The sequence below is a fragment of the Delphinapterus leucas genome, chromosome 4, assembly GCF_059928025.1.
Source record: "Delphinapterus leucas isolate spDelLeu-1000000601 "Yukka" chromosome 4, BTC_Dleu_Yukka2, whole genome shotgun sequence".
NCBI classification, from domain to species: domain Eukaryota; kingdom Metazoa; phylum Chordata; class Mammalia; order Artiodactyla; family Monodontidae; genus Delphinapterus; species Delphinapterus leucas.
Genome location: NC_143132.1, coordinates 139,317,591 through 139,344,440, shown reverse-complemented (window position 1 = coordinate 139,344,440; position 26,850 = coordinate 139,317,591). Strand labels below are relative to the sequence as shown.

General features: G+C 39.6%; 1 protein-coding gene across 1 annotated transcript in view; it reads left to right on the top strand.

Annotated features, from left to right (window-relative positions):
• Positions 1–540: 540 nt before the first annotated feature.
• Positions 541–26,850, top strand: part of LOC149749446 (collagen alpha-4(VI) chain-like) — a 49,447-nt gene continuing 23,137 nt past the window's right edge. The window contains 12 exon segments of the mRNA XM_089909935.1: positions 541–549; positions 647–700; positions 818–853; positions 4,901–4,966; positions 6,772–6,834; positions 7,811–7,820; positions 7,823–7,872; positions 8,858–8,920; positions 11,097–11,147; positions 24,329–24,364; positions 24,469–24,531; positions 25,815–25,877. Of these exon segments, the coding sequence (XP_089766061.1) occupies positions 541–549; positions 647–700; positions 818–853; positions 4,901–4,966; positions 6,772–6,834; positions 7,811–7,820; positions 7,823–7,872; positions 8,858–8,920; positions 11,097–11,147; positions 24,329–24,364; positions 24,469–24,531; positions 25,815–25,877 (564 nt within the window).

The window sequence follows — 26,850 nt, the reverse complement described above, 5'->3', positions numbered from 1 at the left end:
TTTCTCCTGAAACTTGGACTCATTTTTTTCTCTGGACACCACTTATTTTCTGACCCTAAGTAAGTGAGAGCTCTAGAGAGTTCCCTCATCTGACTGTGTATAGCATCCCCTGTGTACCCATTACTCCATGTGTGCAGAGACACACTCTTTTGCCTCCTGTTTCCATTTTCCAGCTGTACCCTACATGATGCAGATAGAGAGGGAAGTGCCAGCATTGTTCAAGCATTAAGCATGGCTTGTTGGAGAACACCTATGACTACTGTCCCAGCATGGGGAACCCTGAGGTGTTGTCAATCTTTGGGTAAAGAATGCTTATGACATGGATATTTTAAAACACCAGAATTAAATCCATTTGCTTCTAGAGGAGTGCTGACCAATAGAAGTTTCTGAGATCATGGAAATTTTCTATATCCGTGCTGCCCAATATGATAGCCACAAGCCACATATGGTTACTGAACACTTGAAATGTACCTACTGTAACTGAGGAAACTAAAATTTTAAATTTAATTTACTTTAGATTAATTTAAACTTAGTAGCCACATGGGGCTAGTTAGTGGCTTCTGTATAGGGCAGCCCATGACTAGAGAGTCAACTCAGAAGGGTGTAGACATCTAAACTGGTCTTTCCTTTACCTCTTTCTTTCCAGGGAATTTCTAGTATCGATGGACCTCAGGAGGAAATGGGAAATGTTGACCCTCAGGTAGGTATAGCCACTTGTGGGATGTATTTCATCTGCTTTTGTGGAGGATAGAGGTAGGATGGGGTGAAAACTGGCTTGTTTCCTTCTGTAAGGTCTCTGCTTCCCTTCTCTCCTTAGGGTTCAAGAAGAAGACGAGGTCTGCCAGGGCTGAAGGTCAGTGCTTTCTGAGAAGAGTGGCTTCTTGTTCCACATATATGGCTACTTTATATAAGTTCTCTCATATAAAGGGGAGTGTTGGTTGGGTTGTTGAAGGCTGCATGATCCCTGGGAAATTTCTATGGAGACCTTTTCCATGAAGAAAGAGAAGTCTGTATGGTTCTTCTCTGCTCCCTCTCCAACCTGCTATAATATTTCATTTACATGGAAAATAAGCTAACATCTTAAAGAATTGCTTTTACCTCTGAAATAATGATTTTTCCATTTAAAGAAGTGGGACTTCCTGTGGGTGCATAAGGGGATCTCATAGTCACTAAATAAAGGTAAAAAATTGAACTTTTACTATTTCCAAAGAAGGAATGGTGTGATTTCAGGGTAGAATGGGATATCTCTGTGGGGGAATCATATTTTACTGAGCATTTACCTAGCACCAGTCACTGCACTAGACCTTTATTTATATGACCTCATGTAAACCTTTCTGCAACCCCTGCATCATTAATTAATTTTTAGGGCTAAGAGAGGAAATAGAGGTTTAGCAAAGTGAAGTTAGTTGTTAGAGGCCACATAGCTTTGGATTCAAATCCAAAGATTAGGAAACTCTACAAAATTTTTGTACAAAATGAGAGTTAAATTTGTTATGTAGATTCCTTTCTAACATATTCTGGTCATGCTCTGCTGGTATTTTTTTCTAGCATTCTCATGATTTAGAGATGGAGGAAAAGTCAGAGACTGATTTATGTCATTTGTGAGCCTGGGAATGAGCGCGTGTGTATGTGGCTTCAAACCAAACATGTTGGAAAGCATAGCTATTGAGAAATCCCAAGTCTCACAAATCCAAACAAGTTCTGTTGACACCAAGTAAAATCTTAATCTGTCTCATAAAATGTTAAGATTGAAATAAATTCTTAAATAGACCATTTCTTGTGCTTTGAATTCAGTTTTATAGCACTTGTGACATAAATAATGTCTTGAACTATCATTTTAGCCTATTGTTTTTATCCCCCCAACAGGCAGAAAGAAATAGTCTACGAGTTGACTTGGCTAAGTTTTAGGGAAATTCAGTGGCTCTACGCAGTGGAAGGAATTTCCTACTCTTAAATTATTTAATACTTTTGCAATGCTATGTGCAGTTTATCTAAATAGCCATTGACAGTGGGTCCTCTGCTCACCTGGGTCTTGGTTAATTTTGGTTCCCTAAACTGAACTCCATCTCCTGTGTTTTTCCTTTTTATTTAGTTGAAACCAGAGCTGAACCTGTGGTAAATTTAAAGTCAAATTGCACTTGCAAGCGTATAATGAAAAACGTTTCCCTGCCCATTGTTTCCCAGGTCTTCAGGAGCACTTATTTTCATCTCTTGGGGCTGTTCCTTCTGGTATTATTGCCATTTTTCTAAAGAACATACTTACTTTGCTATTTCTTGGTTTTCAGTTTTAGATGTTTTTCTATTGATTTCTTCCAGTGAGGGATAAAGATTTTTCTTAACCTGTCCATCTCCTCCATATGCTTCCCCCCAACTCATTCTTAAAATACACTTATTTTCTCCACTTTTGTTCAAATCAATTCATTATTCAGATGTTGACTGATAAATAGCAGTTACAGCTATCTAACTGTGATATTCCTTGAGTCACCCTCTCTCCCCATTTGCTTTGTGTTCTGTGTGCCTATTACTAGTTAATCATAAAGCTCTTTGACACAACTGATAACCTCCCAATATACTCAAACATGTGAGGTTTATTTTCTTAGATTCCTCCTTCCTGGGCCATCTGTCCTCCTCCTCTCATCCAGGCTGATGTCTCTCTGGGCCTCTGCACTGCTGTCTTCTGGGGACAGCTTTGGGAACAGCAACCTCTCATTTTGGGAGCAAAGTGTGTGCACACTATCATCTTTAATAGAAAGCCTCTCCCATTAATACCTTGTCATCTTGATGAATCCCTATAGTTTTGGCTCTTTTTCAACAATCCCTATAGTTCTTCACTCTTTTTTCTATTCAAGCTTTGATTTTTTAGTAAGAGATAAAATTCATAACTATTTGCAGACTCCAGGGTGAACTGGGTTTATATAACAAGCCAATGGTTTGCTAGTTAACCCAGTGTTGGAGCAGTGATCATATAGACTAATTTACGTTTTGAGGCTATAACTTGCTAAAGAGCAGCCAGTACTGTTGGAAGAATATAGCTTACAGAGGTGCTGAACTCCAAATTACAGCATTCCTTTGACCTTGGGAAAATATGGCTTGTTATTGTCTATAAAATTAGATATGTTGGCTTTTGCAAGATGCATAATAAAATGAAATTCTAACTAATATTTTATTTATGGAAAAGATTGTACTATGGTAAATAAATCAATGCATAGATTGTTTTGGCAATAAGGAAAAATTTTAATTTGTTAATTATGATAAAGTTAAGAATATCATTACCTTTTAAAACGTCCACTAATTCACCACTGTCCTGCAATTATTTTTATGTTTGTGTGTTTCCTTTACTTGCATAGATAATAAGGGGTTATTATAATGAATACACTATTTTATATCTGATTTTCTGTGTTTCCAAATCTTCCTATTATCACTTTAAAACATTATATCTTACTCTGCTGAAGAAAAATGACTTACTAAACTACTTTCATGTTGAACATTTAGGTATTTCTAATTTTTTAGATGTCATGGTCAGTGATGTAAAGAAAAGCTGTATTACAAGGTTTTTGTTTTGTTCTTGCTTTTGCTTCGCTGACAATTTCCTTAATATAAATGTACAGGCATGGATAAATTAGGAGTTTGGGATTAACATATACACACTACTATATATAAAATAGATAACCAACAAGGACCTACTGTATAGCACAGAGAACTATATTTGATATCTTGTAATAACCTATAAAGGAAAAGAACATGAAAAAGAATATAAATATGTGTGTGTGTATATATATATAAATATAAATGTATATACACCTGAAACTAACACAAGATTGTAAATTAACTATACTTCAATTTTAAAAAAGTTAAAAAAAAATATAGGCATGGAGTTACAATAAAAGAGTCTGACCTTTGCTGTATAGAGCCATATTGTTTTCCGAAGTGTTGCACCATGAATGTCACTAATGTGATGTGCACATTAAACAACATTTCACAACCTGTTTCAAAATTTCTAGCTACATGCTTTTTAAGACTTGATTCACATTTATAAATCTAGATATCAACTCTTGAAGAACAGAATGATTTAACCATAATGATTAATAGAAGTGCTTCTTATTTATCTGAATGGTCTAAAACCTTAAGAAGCACTAGTATTTGATCCACAAATTGACTAATTATTAGTTTAGGATTTCTTCTCCTTGCAAATCTATGAATAATCAGTAACCTAGTCAACAGGTGAGCAACATGAGAAAGAAGGCAGCATCATTCACAGAGTGGGTATTACCCTTAATTTTAGAAAACACATCTCCTCTGTAGAAATGAAGATATTTGAGGGAGAAATTAAATCAGTTACCAGATGAGTCAGTTTAACAGCTCACCCCTTGCCTAGAAAACTAGCTTAATGCTGTAAGAATCTGTAGGATTTTAAAGCCAGTTTTCTGCTATTTCTTTGTGTGCTTTTTGTGCTTTTGTTCCAAAATGTCACAGTTGTCGCTATGCTCAACATTCTGAGTTTCCTCACATGGGATAAGCATCCTTAACACCAGCAAGCATTTAGCCCACGTCCCTTAAAAGGAGTGGATGTGCTTTTAGGAACCAGTTATTATGTAAAATGGGAATTTGGGTTGTTTAAACAAAGTAGTTTTGCTTCCACCACTAGCTTAGATATTGGAAGGAGACTGGGAAAGACAGTAAAAATGTGGTTTTGCATTTTCCTAACCAAATAAGTGGGAACCACACCCCAACCCCCGCAATTTCCTTTCCAACTCTGGTCCTAAGGGGACTGAACGCAGACACGCAGATCTTTTTTGCCTTTCTCTTATGGCTTTCAAGTGACATCTTGCAGGGAAGGTTGCCTTCAATAGGGACACTGAAGGTGCCTAGCGAACTCACTAAGTTTTATTCGTTTTGACAGGGTGTGCATGGAGAATCTGGTGAACGGGGTTACAAAGGAGAACTTGGGTATCCAGGCTCACAGATTGTATCAGGGAACTTATTTTTAGTGCTGAAGACTACTTGTTTGAATTTTTAACTTAAATTATTTGATTGGGATTTAACATGTATCAGAATGGCCTAGGATGCCTCCCTCCCAGGGCATCCCAAAGAAAATTGTATAGCCTCTCTTCTGGGCAGGTTAAACCCTGGTAGCTAATATTTTTTGAGCAATTACTATGTCCTATGTACGACCCTTAGCACTTGTATTAGCTCATTCAATCCGTCAATGGGGAGGTTTTATCATCCCCATTTTACAGGGGAGAAATGGAGAGGGGATGGAGAAGTTAGGTAAATTGGCCAAGCTCACATAGCTTTGTAAGTGATAGACATGGGATTCAAACTCAGGCAGTCTAGTTATAAAATCTATGCTCTTAACTACTGCCTCTGAAGCTGTGTATGCAAATTACTCAAATAGTGTTTAATTCATTAAAATTGTATTCAATTTGGCAGGAAAAATCAGCAAAGTGTTTATTGAGTGTCAGGTATACAGAGGGCACTTTGCAAATATGCCTGGGTCATTCATACCATTAAGGCAAGGGCCTTGCCCTGAAGGAGTTCAGTCCAGTTGCAAGCTATTGCAAGCTATTGATAATAACCAGAAATTAAACCTCCAACCAGTTCTTCTGTAATCTTCTAAGCATAACCCAAATATGTCATTCTGTAAACCCTTCTGGAACACTTTCTGCATCTTTATTTTCAAAGCCAAATTGTTTCCAAGGATCCTCAGAAGGAGAACTTTAAAACAAAAGATTTTACTAACACATTGAATCATTCTCCACAATTTTGAAATTCCTATGAGTGTCAGATTGTCATTGAGAAGGTTTCTGCTGTTTTTTCTACTTGACAAAAGTACTAAAGAAAGAAGTGGGTTATCAAGTGTTATTAGAAATTGTACTTATTTTATGATAAGTACATATTTATGATAGAAGAGAGAAGATAGTATCTGAATCTAGGGGGAAACAACTGAGAGATATTTTTGGCTTTCCTTTTGATCACTGGCTTAATTCAAATGTGGGCACCCCCCCTGCCCCCCACCGTTGTTGTGTCCTGGACTCCTTTAAGTTCACTTTATTATACAGCTCAATGTAAGGGGAGCAACCATGAGTAAGATAATCCATAAAAACTCCTTTTGATTCTCACCATACCCCACCTGGGGTGTGGGTATGATGGTCTGTTTAAACAGATAATTACAATACCTCACCCAGGAGTATAGAAGCCAGGATCAATGCTTCTAATAGAAAGAATTTCTCAGAAAAGCTGGAGAAAAATTAAAGTGTCAAAAATCGATAAAGTCAAATAGATTGGGGAGAAAATGAACAGCTCCTCAGCAATGTACCCAGTGAGATTAGGCCACTTAGATGTGTTTGGGTTCTTGGTAATATCAGAATGTGAACGCTTGTCCTTAGTCCTTGTGTGGATAAGGGAAAGGTTGATTTTTCAAAGGAGATCAGTATCCCAGCAGCTCCTCTCATTTCCCTTTTAGGATGTAAAATTAGTTGGGTGAATTAAAATATAAAAGCAATTTTCAAACTTTAGTGTTCATCAGCTTCAACTGGAGAGGTGGTTAAAAATATAGATACATCCTGCTTCATGTGGAGGGAGTTTGGAGTGAGTGAGTTGGGGTGCTTCGGAGGGCAGAGGCTGCTTGATTCAAGTGTGATACATGGGATAGTGATGGGCCAGAGTACCTTAATTTGTACTTCCATTAGCATCCAAGATAATTTTGTGGTTACGTGGAAAATAAATAGCTCTATAAAAATTGGTTGAGTTTTAATTTCATCTGTGGACCAGAGACCAAGAGGAAGGCGAGGACCACCAGGAATTTCTTGAGAAAAAGGCTTACTGGGTGCTCAGGTAGGTTTGACAAAGTAACAGCTCAACACAGCTGCTCATTACCAATGGTCAGTTCATAGTCCTGCATGTCCCTGGACAAATAACGTAAAGCTACACTGTTTGTTCTAGGATCTGTGGGTATCAGGAATTTCTAGAAATAGCTAATTCGAGGCAGTAGACATTGATCACCAGCTATGTACCCCTTCTTCTCTACGTATATTGTTGGAATATAGTGATGAATGAGATTGGTTTGAACCACAGAGGTGTGTAACACATGCTCATACTTACTTATAGTGAAAGAAAAAAATAGTAGTATCAAAGGGCCATAAATGACTGATTTATTCCTTACAAACATATAAGGAAGCATTGCTTAAAATTATCCCAGTTTTGTAGAGGAGAAAACTGAGGCTCAAAGGGATCAAATAACTTTTCATCTGGATAGTAGGTGGCTGAACTGGCCACCAGCTTGGGTCTTTCTAGTGCCTGTTTAGTGCCTCCCTCACTCGCCATCCCGTGGTTCATAGAAGGGTCAGATCAGGCTGAGGCAATCAGGTCAGATCAGGCAATCAGGAGTGGCTTCCTACAGAAGGAGCATTTGAGATAGCTTTAAAAACCCAAGCAGCATAATTTAAGCCAGGGATTAGTGTATCTGGAGATTCAGAATGGCCTAAGCCATCTCTCTCTTGGTTGGGAAAAGTCAAGCCCCATAACTGATCGTATCATTTTCATTCTCATTCGATCATATTTTCTATTTGGAGTGGGTAAAAGTCCAGGCTTTTGTCTTCCCAGTCTCTTAATCAGATGGTATTTTTCCCTCTAGTAGACAGGTAATTCCTCCAATTCTTGGTATGTGGAGGACGTGGCCTCTTGCACAGAACACCTTACTGCCCTACCTCAAACCCCAGCTCAGAGGTTAAATGTGTCTATTATGCACTTTGGAGGATAAAATTAATTGTATCAAACATTAGAGATGATTTGGGTCATGGTCTTATTACAGGGGAATCCTGGGCCTCAGGGCCAAATAGTTCAAAAGGAAAAGATGGACCAAGAGGAATGAAGGTAAATGTCAGAAAAAACACTCTTCCTAGACTGCAACTTGGAATCTTTTATATGAATATCTCCTTATATGATCATTTCCAACATGAGTGTCTGATGTGCTTGGTAATGACATATATATATATTTATAAGTACTCTGAGATAATAGAGACTTGACATGGCTTTGGATTTTTTTTTTTATAAGTACTCTGTGATAATAGAGACTTGACATGGCTTTGGATTTTTTTTTTGGGGGGGCTGCATTGGGTCTTTGTTGCTGCCCACGGGCTTTCTCTAGCCTGTGCGGGCTTCTCGTTGCAGTGGTTTCTCTTGTTGTGGAGCACGGGCTGTAGGCGCATGGGCTTCAGTAGTTGCAGCATGCGGGCTCAGTATTTGCGGTGCGTGGGCTCAGTATTCGTGGCTGGGAGGTCTAGAGTGCAGGCTTGGTAGTTGTGGCACATGAGCTTAGTTGTTCCACGGCATGTGGGGCCTTCTAGGACCAGGGATCCAACCCGTGTCCCCCACATTGGCAGGTGGATTCTTAACCACTGTGCCACCAGGGAAGTCCCTTGGTGGTGATATTGACTGTCCATTATCTTGTAGCTGGATAGATGCATACAGAGAAGGAAAGATATTTAGACAGACATATAGAAAGATGGATGGTTAGATGGACACACATATTAGTAGACAAAGATACATCAATAGATAGATAAACATATAGACTCAGCACAAATATAGATTCATACACTTACACCTAGAAAAAGCCATAGTAATATAAAATTCTTTAACTCGTGCTGCATACCTGGTTTGTTAATTTTCAGTACCAAAATCTTCACTATACTTGTTAGTTACTTGTATTTAACAAAGTCTAGAGAAAGATATTGACCTTAGACTGTAGGATGATGCCAAGAGGACTTGAAAGGAGTATAAAACCTCTAAGGAAAATGACATAAAATTGCATGAACTCATAGCAGAAAATTAATTTAATTTTTACCTTTTATTTTAAAAGGGAGAGCTTGGTGATGCAGGAGAAAGAGGACCACCGGGTCTACAAGGACCAAGGGGGAAACCTGTAAGTCTAGTTTCTCTGTTTTGGACTCCTGATCAAATTTCTTGTTATTTGTTTTTGTTCCACACAAAATTCTAACATTCTTGATGAATATTTGGGGTCACAAATATGATATGATCATCAGTAGAGCTGTTGTGAATCTACATAGTTCAAAGACTCCCAAACTCCTTATATCAATAAAGAATACAAAGGTGTCTCAGGATTTATTTTGCCTTCTGACATGTTGTTGAAGAGGGAAGTTCCAAAGAGACTCTTCTGTTTGACAAAGATATTTTACAAGCATTTGAGTCTTTAGGAATACAGAGATGTTCAATGAAACTTTTTTTTCCCAAAAAAACAAGTAAGACAGCCAATCAGAGTTGCAAACTTTTAAAGGTCTGTGTTTGACTATTCAGAGCACAACAATAATCTTTGGAGACCAGGGATGATCTGCAGGGCTGTGCATTTTTACCTTAGTCATCACTCTGAACATGAGAGCAAGTTAGTTATTTCATGACTATTTTCAATTCATTACCTCACTGGAATTAGCTTTATAATACAGAGTAATGCTGTCTTTCCAACTCATGTTTCTGAGATTTCTTTCATCAACAGTAGGAAGGACCTGCAGCTGTTTTGCACTCCACACTGAACTTGCAGTTATTAGCAAGGAGAGGAAACAAAAACAGGACTAAGAAGCTTAAATGCGGAAAGGGAAAAAAAATAGGATTACTATCAAATGCATCTACACTCAAATCAGATGATGAAGTTAACACTGTTTAGCTTTAAAATATCTTGACTTAAAATAATGCAAAGCTTGTGCCTGCTGACCTCTCTCTGGGACAGAAAAAGCTGGGGAGAAATGCCTTTCTTGAAGGTATCACATCAGAGGGGGAATCTCCAAAATACACAGTTTGGGCCTCTGGAGTTGAAGATGCTGGAGGCCCTGCATGTCCTTAAGCAGAGAGAAGCTGGTGTAACAGCAATTGAACCTCATTTGTATCCTTTTTCCCCCTTAGTAATTTATTTCTGGCAATTTTTTTTTACCTTCCTTTTTATTTTCTAATATTTCAAACTTTCCTCCTTAGGTCATAGCCATGATTCTTGTGGCTTAAAATTAAAAAAAAAACCAAACTTTTCCTCAGTTGATCTACTTGATTTAGGCACAGTCTTTGTCCATTCAGCAAAGAACAACTAAAAGGTTCTGAATTCACTCTTTATTACAGGATGCTCACTGTCTATATGTACAGATGCTAAGATCCCAGTAGCATCATCCATATTTTCATAGCGACCATCATCATCAACACCATGTCAAATTCCACCACCACCACCTCCAACAACATCACCATCACCATGACCACTACTACCATGAATCACCACCCCTCTACCACTACCGTCACCACCACCATTACACTCCTCTGCCAACATCACCAATACTCCAGCCGCCACCAACAGCAGAATAATGGCCACTTATCAAGTAATTTCTCTGTGCCTGGCATCATGCTAAGTGCTTTCCATGCACAATTCCACTTAATCTTTCCAAAAACCATGCTTTGTAGATGATATTATTATCCCCATTTAAAAGATGAGGAGGCTGAAGCTTATAGAGGCTGAGTAACTTGACCAAGGTCACTCATAGAACCAGTGCTGGAAGTGGCATAAAAATTCAAGTCTGTCTGGGTTTATATCATATGCACGACATTGCCTCTATCCCAGTCTTCCCCCCACCCCCCAGACTTCTCTTTATCCTTAGAGATTTAGGAATTCTGGAACTTCTTCCATTGTTATTTTATCCTACAAAGAAAGCAAGGTTAGCCCAGGGGGAACTTTGTACAGTGACTTGGCTTCCTACAACCAAGGTAGCATCTTGCTGAGGTCAGAATCTTGCTGAAAAGAGGGTTAAAAATTAACACACACACACACACACACACACACACAAACTTATCTCATAGTCTTATAAAGTTTTATCTCATAGTCTTTTAAAATTTTAAACCCTTATCCCCTCCTTAGCCTATGAAGGTAGTCTAGTGTTTATCCTTTAAAGGTAGGGTAAACCTCCACCAAGCCCCTCCAACCCGCCACCAAGCTCCTTCTGCTTTCTCCACCTCCTTGCACCTGCTGATTTGTCCAAGAGTTCGGATAATATTATTGACCAAGTGTTGATGTGGATGACTCTACAATTCATTGTGTATCATTTTCTTAGGGTCTTTCTGGTCCAGATGGATATGGACGTCCAGGAAGAAAAGGAACAAAGGTGAGGGTTACCTTACAGATTTTTCTCAACTAAAGACTGTAGTTTTTATTTTATTTCACTAGAATAAGTGTTATTACCCAAGTGGTATGCCAGGAATGATTTCTACATGTTGTTTATGACATATTGTAGCTGCCAGAGTTCCAGCTTTAAAAAATAAAAGCTGGGTTTGTTACTCCCTTACTGAAAAACCAAATTCCCTACCTCATCTTCCACCTGTGCCAGATGGCCCCACCCCAGCTCTAGGCATGCCAGACCCTGTCGCAACTCCTTGCCTTTGCGAACGCTCTTGCTTCTATTTGGGATGTCCTTCCCCATCTCCCTCTTTTGGACCATTTTTACTCCTTTTCTTAAACCAACTCAAATATCAGCTTCTCCTTGTGAATGCCCTATTGGGCTTCCCCAGACAGAAATTGTTGTGCTATGCTCTGTGTTCCTAAAGCCCATTGTTCATATTTCTACAGTAGCCTTTCCCATCTAGGTTGTATTATAATTTATCCCTGTGTCTACTTCCAGTTTGTGAACTTGACAGCAGGCTCGCATATTACTCATTTAAAAATTTCTTAAGTATTTAATTAATTTATTTATTTAAATTAATTTATTTTTAAAAATTGCCATTATGTTAGTTTCAGGTACATAGCAAAGTGATATATATATATATATATATAAATCTTTTTCAGATTCTTTTCCATTATAGGTTATTACAAGTTTTGGAGTATAGTACACTGTGCTATACAGTAGGTCTTTTTTAGTTATCTATTTTATATAAAGTAGTGTGCATAGGTTACTCCCAAACTCCTAATTTATCCCTCCCAAACTTTCCCTTTTTGTAAGTTTGTTTTCTATGTCTGTGAGTCTATTTCTGTAAATAAGTTCATTTGTATCATTTTTCTAGACATTTTATTCATTTTTGTATTGCTGCAATAAAACCTGGCAGAGAGTAGGTGTTCAATAAGTATATTTGAATATTCCCACTCCTATAAGAAGCTGGTATTTTAACATGTAGTTCATGGGTCACTGACAGAGGTTTTGAAGCATGGAAGCCACGTGAAGCTTGCTGAATGAATCAAATGTCATTAGCTACAGTTATTCTTCAGTCTATGAGTTACATTTATTGCCTCACAAACTAGGAAATCACTGGAATGTGTAGTGATGCTCAGCTACTGAACAGGACTCTGGGCTGACTTGTCTCAATTCTCTTGTTTCCCGTATGGCTGCAGGATGGCACCACTGCCATTTTATCAAGCAGGAAAGGGCCCCAAACACAGTAAGCTCTTGGTAAATATCTGTGGAATGATGGGACAATGGGATGATCATCTAGATCAGTGATCATCTAGCTTAGCCTTGTCTATTTACAGATAAGAACATGGAGACTCAGAGAAGTGAAGTAACCTGCCTATGGTCACACAGCTAGAGACAGAGCTGAGTGTAGAAGCTAGCCACTGGAGCCCCATCCTGGCAAATTAAGTCTTTCTTCTTTAGGAGAGAGTTTGCATAGCAGGGAATTCTGGGTAGAATTCAAACGGGCACATTTTGAGCCACATGCCAGCTGTGAGCTAAACACAAGGGCAGTCTGTGCTCACTGTGATAGAGTTAACATTGTGGAACACAGAGAGGCAGTCTACATTTGCATGATTTTTTTCCTGGCAACACATCATGGTCTCACTTATGACCCTACTGCTGCTTAGCCGACAACGTTTTCCTAGTCAGTTCACTCTTCTTCCCTCCAAGTTGACTATTTTATACCCTCTCCTCTCCCCTCAAACCTCCAAGACTTGCTTTCTCTTCTACATTTTCAGCAGATGACTGTGCTTCCTATTTCATTAATTAAATAGAATCATTGAGAAGAAAACTGCTACATACAGCCACCACAATGGAGGCCACCTGCTTGCCTCCGTGATTACATGTCCTGCCTTCCCTTCCACTGCACTGGATGAGAGTCAGTGCCCTTATGTGTCTGTATGCCTCATCTCTCCTCTTGTGGACTGGATTCCATTCTCTTTTTGCTTCCTTAAAGCCCTAGCTCTTGCAAGGGTCGCCTTTTTCTTCTGCATCATCAAATTTTTTTCCCTCACCATAGACCATTCCCAGGAGTATACAAAGAGGTGGGAATATCTTCCATCTGAAAACAAAACAAAACAAAAAAACCCTCATTTAATTACATACTCCCATCACGCCTTTTCTCTCTGATAAAACTCTTTGAAGGAGTAGTCTGTACCAGTGGTTCTCAATAAGGGGTGATTTTACCCTCCAGGGGACATTTGGCAGTATCTAGAGATGTGCTGTTTGTCAGAACTGGGCAAGAGGAGAGAGACCTTCAAGATGGCAGAAGAGTAAGACGTGGAGATCACCTTCCTCCCCACAAATACAACAGAAATACGTATACATGTAGAACAACTCCTACAGAACACCTACTGAATGCTGGCAGAAGACCTGAGACTTCCCAAAAGGCAATAAACTCCCCACGTACATGGGTAGGGCAAAAGAAAAAAGAAAAAATAGAGACAAAAGAATAGGGATGGGACCTACACCTCCGGGAGGGAGCTGTGAAGGAGGAAATGTTTCCACACACTAAGACTCCCTTTCACTGGCAGAGATGGGGGAGTGGCGAGGGGAAGCTTTGGAGCCACAGAGGAGAGCACAGCAACAGGGGTGCAGAGGGCAAAGCAGAGAGATTCCCGCACAGAAGATCGGTTCCAACCAGCACTCACCAACCCGAGAGGCTTGTCTCCTCACCCGTTGGGGCGGGCGGGGGCTGGGAGCTGAGGCTCGGGCTTGAGAGATCAGAACCGAGGGAGAGGACTGGGGTTGGCCGCGCGGACACACCCTGAAGGGGGCTAGTGCGCCACAGCAAGCAGGGAGGGAGTCCGGAAAAAAGTCTGGAACTGCCGAAGAGGCAAGAGACCATTGTTTCAGGGTGCATGAGGAGAGGGGATTCAGAGAACCACCTAAACAAGCTCCAGAGACAGGCGCGAGCCACAGCCATCAGTGTGGACCACAGAGACGGGCATGAAACGCTAAGGCCAAGAAGCCTGTGTGCAAGCAGAGGTCACTATCCACACCTCCCCTCCCAGGAACCTGTGCAGCCCACCACTGCCAGGGGCCCGGGATTCAGGGACAACTTCCCCAAGAGAACACATGGTGTGCCTCAGGCTGTTGCAATGTCACGCCGGCCTCTGCCACTGCAGGCTCCCCCCGCCTTCCGTACCCCTCCCTCCTCCTGGCCTGAGAGAGCCAGAGCCCCCTAATCAGCTGCTCCTTTAACCCCGTCCTGTCTGAGCGAAGAACAGACGCCCTCAGGCGACCTACATGCAGAGGCGGGACCATATCCAAAGCTGAACCCCAGGATCTGTGGGAACAAAGAAGAGAAAGAGAAATCTCTCCCAGCAGCCTCAGGAGCAGTGGATTAAATCTCCACAATCAACTTGATGTACCCTGCATCTGTGGAATACCTGAAGAGACAATGAATCATCCCAAACTTGAGGCGGTGGACTTTGGGAGCAACAATATATACATATTTTTTCCTTTTCTCTTTTTGTGAGTGTGTATGTGTATGCTTCTTTGTGTGATTTTGTCTGTACAGCTTTGTTTTACCATTTGTCCTAGGGTTCTGCCTGTCTGTTTTTTTTTTTTTAGTATATTTTTTAGCACTTATCATTGGTGGATTTATATTTTGGTTTGGTTGCTCTCTTCTTTCTTTCTTTTTTATTACTTTTTAAGTATTTTATTTTTTTATTTTTTATTTGAATACCCTTTTTATTTTATTTTATTTTATTTTTCTGTGACTTTCTGTTTTCCTCCTTTTTCTTCTGAGCTGTGTGGCTCACAGGGTCTTGGGGCTCTGGCTGGCTGTCAGGCCTGTGCCTCTGAGGTGGAAGAGCTGAGTAAAGGGTATTGGTCCACCAGAGACCTCCAGGCTCCACATAATATCAAATGGTGAAAGCTCTCCCAGAGATCTCCATCTCAATGCTAAGACCCAGCTCCACTCAAAAACCGGCAAGCTACAGTGCTGGACACCCTATGCCAAACAACGAGGAAGACAGGAACACAACCCCAATGATTATCAGAGAGGATGCCTAAAATCATACTAAGGTCACAGATACCCCAAAACACACCACAGGATGTGGTCTTGCCAACCAGAAAGACAAGATCCAGCCTCATCCACCAGAACACAGGCACCAGTCTCCTCCACCAGGAAGATGACACAACCCACTGCAACAACCTTACCCACTGGAGACAAGCACCAAAAGCAATGGGAACTATGAACCTGCAGCCTGAGAAAAGGAGACCACAAACACAGTAAGTTAATCAAAATGAGAAGACAGAGAAATACACAGCGAATGAAGGAGCAAAGTAAAAACACACTAGGTTAAGCAAATGAACAGGAAATAGGCAGTCTACCTGAAAAATAATTCAGAGTAATGATAGTAAAGGTGATCCAAATTCTTAGAATGGAGAAAATACAAGAAATGTTTAACAAGGAACTAGAAGAAATAAAGAGCAAACAAACAATGATGAACAACAAAATAAATGAAATTTAAAATTCTCTAGAAGGAACCAATAGCAGAATAACTGAGTCAGAAGAACGGATAAGTGATCTGGAAGATAAAATATGGAAATAACTATCACAGAGCAGAATAAAGAAAAAAGAATGAAAAGAATTGAGGACAGTCTTAGAGGCCTCTGGGACAGCATTAAACACACCAACATTCGAATTATAGGAGTCCCAAAAGAAGAAGAGAAAAAGAAAGGGACTGAGAAAATATTTTAAGAGATTATAGTGGAAAACTTCCCTAATATGGGAAAGGAAATAGTTAGTCAAGTCCAGGAATCACAGAGAGCCCCATACAGGATAAATCCAAGGAGACACACACCAAGACACATATTCATCAAACTATCAAAAATTAAATACAAAGAAAAAATATTAAAAGCATCAAGGGAAAAACAACAAATAACATACAAGGAAATCCCCATAAGGTTAACAGCTGATCGTTCAGCAGAAACTCTGCAAGCCAGAAGGGAGTGGCAGGACATATTTAAAGTGATGAAAGGGAAAAACCTACAACCAAGATTACTCTACCCAGCAAGGATCTCATTCAGATTTGATGGAGAAATTAAAACCTTTACAGACAAGCAAAAGCTAAGAGAATTGAGAACCATCAAACCAGCTTTACAACAAATGCTAAAGGAGCTTCTCTAGGCAGGAAACACAAGAGAAGGAAAACACCTATAATAACAAACCCAAAACAATTAGGAAAATGGTAATAGGAACATACATATCGATAATTACCTTAAATGTAAATGGATTAATGCTCCAACCAAAAGACATATGCTGGCTGAATGGATACCATAACAAGACCCATATATATGCTGTCTACAAGAGATCCACTTCAGACCTACAGACACATACACACTGCAAGTGAGCAGATGGAAAAAGATATTCCATACAAATGTAAATCAGAAGAAAGCTGGAGTAGCTATTCTCATATCAAACAAAATAGACTTTAAAATAAAGACTATTACCAGAGACAAAGAAGGACACTACATAATGATCAAGGGATCAATGCAAGAAGAAGATCTAACAATTGTAAATATTTATGCACCCAACATAGGAGCACCTCAATACATAAGGCAAATGCTAACAGCCATAAAAGGGGAAATCGACAGTAAAATAATCATAGTAGGGGACTTTAACAACCCATTTTCACCAACGGACAGATCGTTCAAATCAAAAATAAATAAGAAACACAAGCTTTAAATGATATGTTAAACAAGGTGGACTTAATTGATATTTATAGGACATTCCATCCCCAAACAACAGAATACACTTTCTTCTCAAGTGCTCATGGAACATTCTCCAAGACAGATCATATCTTGTGTCACAAGTCAAACCCTGATAAATTTAAGAAAATTGAAATCATATCTAGGAGACTAGGAGACTAGATATCAATGCTAGGAGACTAGATATCAATTACAGGAAAAAAATCTGTAAAAAATACAAACACATGGAGACTAAACAATATGCTCCTAAATAACGAAGAGATCACTGAAGAAATCAAAGAGGAAATAAAAAAATACCTAGAAACAAATGACACTGGAAACATGACCACCCAAAACCTATGGGATGCAGCAAAAGCAGTTCTAAGAGGGAAGTATATAGCAATACAATCCTACCTCAAGAAACAAGAAACATCTAAAATAAACGACCTAACCTTACCTAAAGCAATTAGAGAAAGAAGGACAAAAATCCCCAAAGTTAGCAGAAGGAAAGAAATCATAAAGATCAAAGCAGAAATAAATGAAAAAGAAATGAAGGAAACAATCGCAAAGATCAATAAAACTAAAAGCTGATTCTTTGAGAGATAAATAAAATTGACAAACCGTTAGCCAGACTCAACAAGAAAAAAAGAGACAAGACTCAAATCAATAGAATTAGAAATAAAAAAGGAGAAGTAACAACTGACCTGCAGAAATCCAAAGGATCATGAGAGATTACTACAAGCAACTATATGCCAATAAAGTGGACACCCTGGAAGAAATGGACAAATGCTTAGAAAAGCACAACCTTCCCAGACTGAACCAGGAAGAAATACAAAATATAAACAGACCAATCACAAGCACTGAAATTTAAACTGTGATTTAAAATCTTCCAACAAACAACAGCCCAGGACCAGATGGCTTCACAGGCAAATTCTATCAACATTTAGAGAGAGCTAAGACCTATCCTTCTGAAATTTTCCCAAAATAGAGCAGAGGGAGGAACACTCCCAAACTCATTCTACGAGGCCACCATCACCCTAATAACAAAACCACACAAAGATGTCACAAAGAAAGAAAACTACAGGCCAATATCACTGATGAACATAGATGCAAAAATCCTCAACAAAATACTAGCAAACAGAATCCAACAGCACATTAAAAGGATCATACACCACGATCAAGTGGGATTTATCCCAGGAATGCAAGGATTCTTCAATATATGCAAATCAATCAATGTGATACACCGTATTAACAATTTGAAGTATAAAAACCATGTGATCATCTCAATAGATGCAGAAAAAGATTTTCTCAAAATTTAAACCCATTTATAATAAAAACCCTCTAGAAAATATGCATAGAGGGAACTTGCCTCAACATAATAAAGGTCTTATATGGCAAACCCACAGCCAACATGGTTCTCAATGGTGAAAAAGTGAAAACATTTCTTCTAAGATCAGGAACAAGATAAGGTTGCCTCTCACCACTATTATTCAATGTAGTTATGGAAGTTTTAGCCACAGCAATCAGAGAAGGAAAGGAAATAAAAGGAATTCAAATCGGAAAAGAAGAAGTAAAGCTGTTACTCTTTGCAGATGACATGATACTATACATAGAAAATCCTCAAGACTCTACCAGAAAAGTACTAGAGCTAATCAATGAATTTGGTAATGTAGCAGGATACAAAATTAATGCACAGAAATCTCTTACATTCATATACATTAACGCTGAAAAATCTGAAAGAGAAATTAAGGAAACACTCCCATTTACCATTGCAACAAAAAGAATAAAATACCTAGGAATAAACCTACCTAGGAGACAAAAGACCTGTATGCACAAAACTATAAGACACTGATGAAAGAAATTAAAGATGTTACAAACAGAGGGAGAGATGTACCATGTTCTTAGATTGGAAGAATCAACATTGTGAAAATGACTATACTACCAAAAGCAATCTACAGATTCAGTGCAATCCCTATCAAAGTACCAATGGCATTTTTCACAAAACTAGAACAAAAAATTTCACAATTTGTATGGAAACACAAAAGACCCCAAATAGCCAAAGCAACCTTGAGAAAGAAAAATGGAGCTGGAGGAATCAAGCTCCCTATCTTCAGACTCTACTGCAAAGCTACATAAACAAGATAGTATGGTACTGGCACAAAAGCAGAAATATAGATCAGTGGAGCAGGATAGAAAGCCCAGAGATAAACCCATGCACATATGGTCACATTATTGATAAAGGAGGTAAGAATATACAATGGAGAAAAGACAGCCTCTTCAATAAGTGGTGCTGGGAAAACTGGACAGCTACATGTAAAAGAATAAAATTGGAACACTCCCAAACACGATACACAAACTCAAAATGGATTAAAGACCTAAATGTAAAGCTGGACACTGTAAAACTCTTAGAGGAAATGATAGGCAGAACACTATGACATAAATCACAGAAAGGTCCTTTTTGACCTACCTCCTAGAGAAATGGAAATAATAACAAAAATAAACAAATGGGACCTAATGAAACTTCAAAGCTTTTGCACAGCAAAGGAAACCATAAACAAGATGAAAAGACAACCCTCAGAATGGTAGAAAATATTTGCAAATGAAGCAACTAACAAAGGATTAATTTCCAAAATTTACAAGCAGCTCATGCAGCTCAATATCAAAAAAACAGAAAACCCAGTGCAAAAATGGGCAGAAGACATAAATAGACATTTTTACTAAGAAGATATACAGATTGCCAATAAACATGAAAGAATGCTCAACATCACTAATCATTAGAGAAATGCAAATCAAAAGTGCATTGAGGTATCATCTCACACCAGTCAGAATGGCCATGATAAAACATCTACAAACCATGAATGCTGAAGAGAGTGTGGGGAAAATGGAACCCTCTTGCACTGTTGGTGGGAATGTAAATTGATAGAGCCACTATGGAGAACATTATGGAGGTTCTTTAAAAAATTAAAAATAGAACTACCATGTGACCCAGCAATCCAACTCCTGGGCATATATCCTGAGAAAACCATAATTCAAAAAAGTCATGTACCACAATGTTCATTGCAGCTCTATTTACAATAGCCAGGACATGGAAGCAACCTAAGTGTCCATCAACAGATGATGGATAAAGAACATGTGGCACATATATAGAATGGAATATTACTCAGCCATAGAAAGAAGTGAAATTGAGTTATTTGTAGTGTGGTGGATGGACTTAGAGTCTGTCATACAGAGTGAAGTAAGTCAGAAAGAGGAAAACAAATACCATATGCTAACACATATATATGGAATCTAAAAAAAAAATAGTTATGAAGAACTTAGGGGCAGGAGAGGAATAGAGATGCAGATGTCGAGCATGGACTTGAGGACAGGGGGAGGGGGAAGGTAAACTGAGATGAAGTGAGAGAGTGACATGGACTTATATATACTGCCAAATGTAAAATAGATAGCTAGTGGGAAGCAGCCACATAGCACAGGGAGATCAGCTCGGTGCTTGTGACCACCTAGAGGGGTGGGATGAGGAGGATGGCAGGGAGATGCAACAGGGAGGAGATATGGGGATATATGTATATGTGTAGCTGATTCACTTTGTTATAAAGGAGAAACTAACACACCATTGTAAAGCAATTATACTCCAATAAAGTAAAAAAAAAAAAAAAGAGAGAACTGTGGCAAGAGATGCTACTGGCATCTAGTATGTAGAGACCAGAGGTGTTTTCCTCCTGTGATACACGGGATAGTCCTTCACAGCAAAGAACCATGAGGTCCAAAATGTCAGTAATGTCAAGGTTTAGAAACACCACTTTCTTTCCTCTTGTTCTCTGTAACTGATGACAGTTGAGCCTTCACCCTTTGACCCTCCCTGCTCAACCATATCTGCTTTAGTCGAGGTAAAACCGATAGTGCTCCATGTTGCCACAAATGACATCGTTTCAGTATTTTTAATGGCTGAGTAATGTTCCATTGTATATATGAACCACATCTTCTTACCCATTCATCTGTCAATGCACATTAGGTTGCTTCCATGTCTCGGCTATTGTAAACAGTGCTGCAGTGAACACTAAGGTGCCTGTATCCTTTTGAACCATGATTTTCTCCAGATATACACCCAGGAGTAGGATTGCAGGATTATACAGTAGCTCTATTTTTAGATTTTTAAGGAACCTCCATACTGTCCTCCATAGTGGCTGTAGCAATTTACATTCCCACCAACAGTGTAGGTGGGTTCCCTTTTCTCCGTAGCCTCTCCAGCGTTTATTGTTTGTAGATTTTTGATGATGGCCATTCTGACTAGTGTGAGGTGATATCTCATTGTAGTTTTGATTTGTATTTTTCTAAAAATTAGTGATGTTGAGCATCTTTTCATGTGCCTCTTGGCCATCTGTATGTCATGGATGGACCTGGAGATTATCATACTAAGTGAAGTAAGTCAGACAGAGAAAGACAAATATCATTTATTGCTTATATGAAGAATCAAAAAAATGATACAGGGCTTCCCTGGTGGCGCAATGGTTGAGAGTCCGCCTGCCGATGCAGGGGACATGGGTTCGTGCCCCGGTCCGGGAAGATCCCACATGCCGCGGAGCGGCTGGGCTCGTGAGCCATGGCCGCTGAGCCTGCGCGTCCAGAGCCTGTGCTCCGCAATGGGAGAGGCCACAACAGTGAGAGGCCCGCGTACCAAAAAAAAAAAAAAAAAAAAAAAATATACAAATGAACTTATTTACAAAACAGAAACAGACTCAGACTTAGAGAAGAAACTTACGTTTCCTGGCGTGGAGGGCGGGAAGGGCGGGGGAGGGACTGATTGGGAAGCTGGGATTGACATGTACACCCTACAATATTTAAAATAGGTAACCAACAAGGACCTACTGTATAGCACAGGGAACTCTGCTCAATATTCTGTAATAAACTAAATGGACAAATAATTTGTAAAAGAATACATACATGTATATATATAAATGAATCACTTTGCTGTACACCTGAAACTAACACAACACTGCTAATCAACTATGCTCCAATATAAAATAAAAATTAGAAGAAAAAAGCCCAGGGGCTTCCCTGGTGGCACAGTGGTTAAGAATCCACGTACCAAGGCAGGGTACAGGGGTTCGAGCTCTGGTCTGAGAAGACCCCACATGCCACATAGCAGCTAAGCCCGTGCACCACAACTACTGAGCCTGCGCTCTAGAGCCCATGAGCCACAACTACTGAGCCTTCGTGCCACAACTACTGAAGCCCGTGCACCTAGAGCCCGTGCTCCACAACAAGAGAAGCCACTGCAATGGGAAGCCCACGCACCACAACGAAGAGTAGCCCCCGCTCACTGCAACTAGAGAAAGCCCGTGCGCAGCAACGAAGACACAACACAGCTGAAAATAAATAAATAAAAACATAAAATAAATTAGATCAAAATATTTTTTAAAAAAACAAAAAACAGAAAAACCCATGGTGCTAAGTCCAGTGGTCAGTTCTCTGCCCTCATTGTGTTCTGTGTCTCAGCAGCATTTGACAGAGATGATAATGGGCTTGTTCTTTAAACCTTTGCTCACTCAACTTCCAGCACATACCACTTCCCTGGTTTTTCCTGGCTGCTCTTGGCTGGATCTTCTAATGTTCTTGAGCTCTAAATGTTGAGGACTCAGGACTCTATCCTCATATTTCTCTCCCTCGTTACTCACTCCTCAGGTGACCTTATCCAGTCTCTTGGCATCAAGTGCCATCTGTCCTCTGATCTCAGTTTACTTCTCTAGCTTGGACCAATCTCTTAAGCTCCAAATATGTTTCTACTTGCTTATCTCATAGGCACCTGAAAGTTGGCATGTCCCCAAGCAAATTTTTTCTTCTTCTTTTGTTTTCTAATCTTTTATTATGGAAAAATTCAAACATATATACAAGTGGAGAGACTAATATGATGATACCTCCTCCTGTGTATATATTACCTAGCTCAAACAATGAAAAACGCTTGGCCAATTTAGTTTTGTTTTATTTATAGTCCCACTCACGTTTTCCCACTCCCCCCCCAATTATTTTGAAGCAAATACCAGATATCATATATTTCATGCATAAATATTTCAGCTTTCATCTCTAAAAGATTCTTTAAAAATATAACCACAATACCATCATCACACCTAAGAATGAGCAATGATCCTTTAATATCATCAAACATCCAGTCAGCCCAAACTGATTCACCTGCCCTTCCTCCTGCCTTCCCCATTTTGGGAAGTGGAGACTCCATCCCACCAGTTACTTAAAACAGATGCTTGTTTCATCTTTAATAAGTCTCTTTCTCTCACCCCTTACATTTAATCCATCAACACTTAAGGGTCAGTCTATCTTCAGAATATATCCAGCATGTCATTCTGTCTCACCACCACCACTGCTGTACTCTGGGCAAGCCAACGTGATTTAGCACCTGGATTAGTGTCAGAGCCACCTAACTGTTCCCCCTGCTTCTGCCCTTCTAGTTAGCTTTCTTTGAAGGAACCAGAGCCATCTTGTAAATACAGAGGCAGGTCATGTCACTTCTTTACTCAAAACCCAGCCATGGCTCCCGATGGCATTCAGAGTTAACCCCACTGTTATGTGGCCCACAAGATTTTACATAATCTGCCCCTCCCCATCCCATTATTCTGCTTCATTGTTGGTCAAACACAGCACACATTCATACCCTTGTTTATGGTTTTCACATACTCTTTCCTCTGCCTGGGATGCTCTACTTCCACACATCTGCTTGGCTTGCTTCCTGGATTCATGCTGGTCTTTACCCAAATGCTACCTTTACAAAACGGTTTTGCCTGACCCCCTTATATAAAATAAATAGCTAACCCCTCACCCTTACATTCTTTACTTCTTAATCCTTTTTCTGGAATAGCATTGATCTCACCCTGGCAGATTTTACGTCTCTTTCTCACTAGCAGGTAAGTTCCTTGATGGCAGGGTCTTTGTTCTGTTTACCATGGAATTCCCAACACCTAGAGACATGCCTGGCACACAGTAGGTGCTAAATAAATACTTCTTGAATGAATACTTGCTTGGTAGTATGTCTTTGGTCTGGCAATGATCATCTGCTTCCTAGCAGTCAATTTGGTGGCCCTTCCCTTGGTTTCAATTGGATCATATCTCTGGTTATTTAAACTGATAGATAAATAAAAATGCACAAGAAGAAAGTTTTATTACACAATATATCAAGAAGGGAGGAAGAATTTTTAAAAATCACTTGCATGTTGCTTTGCATTGAATTATAGAAATAAAATACGGCCACTTGGGGGTAGCTTAAGATAACAGCCTTTGTGATAGTTGTTTTTTCTGGCACCTGTTTTGAGTTTGTTTTCTCAAAATTATAGTATCTTCTTTTTCCCCCAAGAAATGCCAAAGAAAGACTTAATCACATGACACTAAACAAGACCTTATCTCATTTCTGACACTAGGGGGAACCTGGATTTCCTGGCTACCCTGGTGCACAAGTAAGAAGATATCTTTTTGGGCCTGACATCTGGTATGCAGCATGTGTCATTTATTTGTACTTATTTTTCTTTACACTCATCGTTCTACTTTTGATTCTATTAAGGGAGAAGATGGTGACCTGGGCCACCAAGGAGAGAAGGGGGCAAAGGGAATCAGAGGGAAGAGGGTAAGAACCAAAGGAATTTCCCCAGATCTATAGAGGCCCACATCATGACAGTCTACTCACAGGACTATACTTCCACTGGGTTAATGGACTTCTTAGCAGGAAGCCCATGTCCTCGTCAGAATATTCTACACCTTCCTGGTCACTCCCCACTTAGTCCCATTATCATTTATCTTCTGAATGCAAATGCAGCTCACCAAACCATAACAACAGAAAATTCAAGTTGGAGTTTCAGTTATGTAGTATCAACATTTTAAAGAACAAGTTTGGAGACACCTCTGTCTTTGATAAATCTAGACATCATTTGAAAAAGTATTGGTTTAGCTGCAGGGCAAATATTACTGTTTCTTTAAGATTCTTCCAAGCTTTTACTTTCTCTTAGCTATTCTAGGACTAAACTCTCAAGAATGTGGCTGTCATCTTGGTGGACTTGGAGTCATGTTTTTCTCTGTGCTTTATAGAGTCTACCAATAAAACCCATTCCTTCAGGTTCAGAAGATTCAGTATTGAAGAGCCACAATCACTACCATCTCTTTTTGGAAAGAGTAACCCTGTGGATACCTAACAACTTGGTAGTATTTAGCTGATATACATTAGAGAGCAAGGCCTTCTGGGAAAAGAACATGGACTAGTGTTCAATGTAGAAGAGAGGAACGGAAAGAGAATGTATACTGTCTGGGCACCCAATAACTGGTATTTTCATAAACTGGCAAGGACATAAAGGAAAATTTGAACTATGTCTAACTTGGCTTGCTACTGGCTAATATTACCCTGCTCAGCTAAACTTGTCTCTCTTGTTTTAAAATTAAAAAAATATAAAGCGTCAATTATACGCAGATAATGCTGTGTCAGTTCAAATCCCTGTCAGATAAGCAGTGAGTCCATGGTCAGCATAGACCTTTTCTGAGACACTGAAGACCAGAAGATTCCTTTCTCCTGATGCCTGGCCTTCAATACACATTTCCTGCATTCATTTAATTATATGACCTGGAGCCTCAGCTGAATATCAAGACATACTTTAAGTGTTTGTGTGAATTTACACATGTTGGCTGGGGTTAGGTATGTATGGGGGGGATTTAGATGGTTCCCACAAAGACCTCCCCATCCCCCCCCCCACCCAGTCTCCGTGTCTCACTCTACTGATGACGGTTCATGAACTAACTGGTCCATAGCAGACTCATTAGACTCAGATATAATGACAACTTGGAATCTTAAGGTGGGTCTATTGGTTTTAATCAAGTCGTGTTCAAGGGGGAAGCTTATCCCTTTGGTTTGGTCATTTTTAGGGTAATGTTGGACTTCCTGGATTCGTTGGAACTCCAGGTGACCCAGGCCCTCCAGGACCAGTGGTAACATGGATTTCTCCTTTCTTTTATTTTCAACCTTTGTGTAAAATTGCATAAGGATTTGGTGAGACATCTCTAAGAAGAAATAAACATTTAAAATGCACAGGAGGAGGTATATAGGGAATGTGCCAAATTTACTTTAGAGGACATTAGCTTCAAGTTCTTACACAGTGTAGTATTTATTAAATATAGATATTTTGACTTGAACATGGGGAAGATGTGGAGTGGCCGCAGATTCATGGATCTGTCTAAGTACATAAAACAATACATAAAGCTCACTGGAAAGTGCGTTTATCAGTGTAAACAAGATGAGCGGCAACATTTATGCAAAAACCAGAAAGAAATCCTAACAAAATATGACATTTATATAATCTTATCCACACTGACAATGTTGCAAGCTCACAGATATTTGTAAAATTCCTTGGAAGGTCATTTGGTATGAAAGGAAAGACTAGAGGTGGTTGTCGTTTTGCCCCATGCCTGTCCTAAGAGATGAGGCCATCATCCGTGAAGGAAGGTGCAGTGAGTCGGCTGCGGGTTGAACCAGGTGGTTTCACTGCAGTTTAGGGTTTGCTGGAGAGGTGCACAAAAATCTTAAAAGAAGAAGGACCACCATGCCCATTTTACAGATAAAGAAACAAAGGCTGAGGAGATTATAGTGAGCTGCAGGAATTCACAAATGACTGCCTCGTAGAGTACAAATAAGCACAAAGTTCTCCAGACTCCCAGAGTGGCTGGAGTCAGGCGGATCTGTTGTGAAGGGCTCCAGGGAAGACTTGTGTAATGCTAGGGAATAGATAGGGTGGTGGTGGGAGGCCTGAGGAGAAGAGGTAGGGGAGGACAGGGGTCCACTTTAGAACTGCCTATAAATGGTCCTGGGATCTTGAATGGCCTTTTCCTGAATTTGATCCTAAACTCTGGCTTGGGGCTTCCCTGGTGGCGCAGGTGTTGAGAATCTGCCTGCCAATTCAGGGTA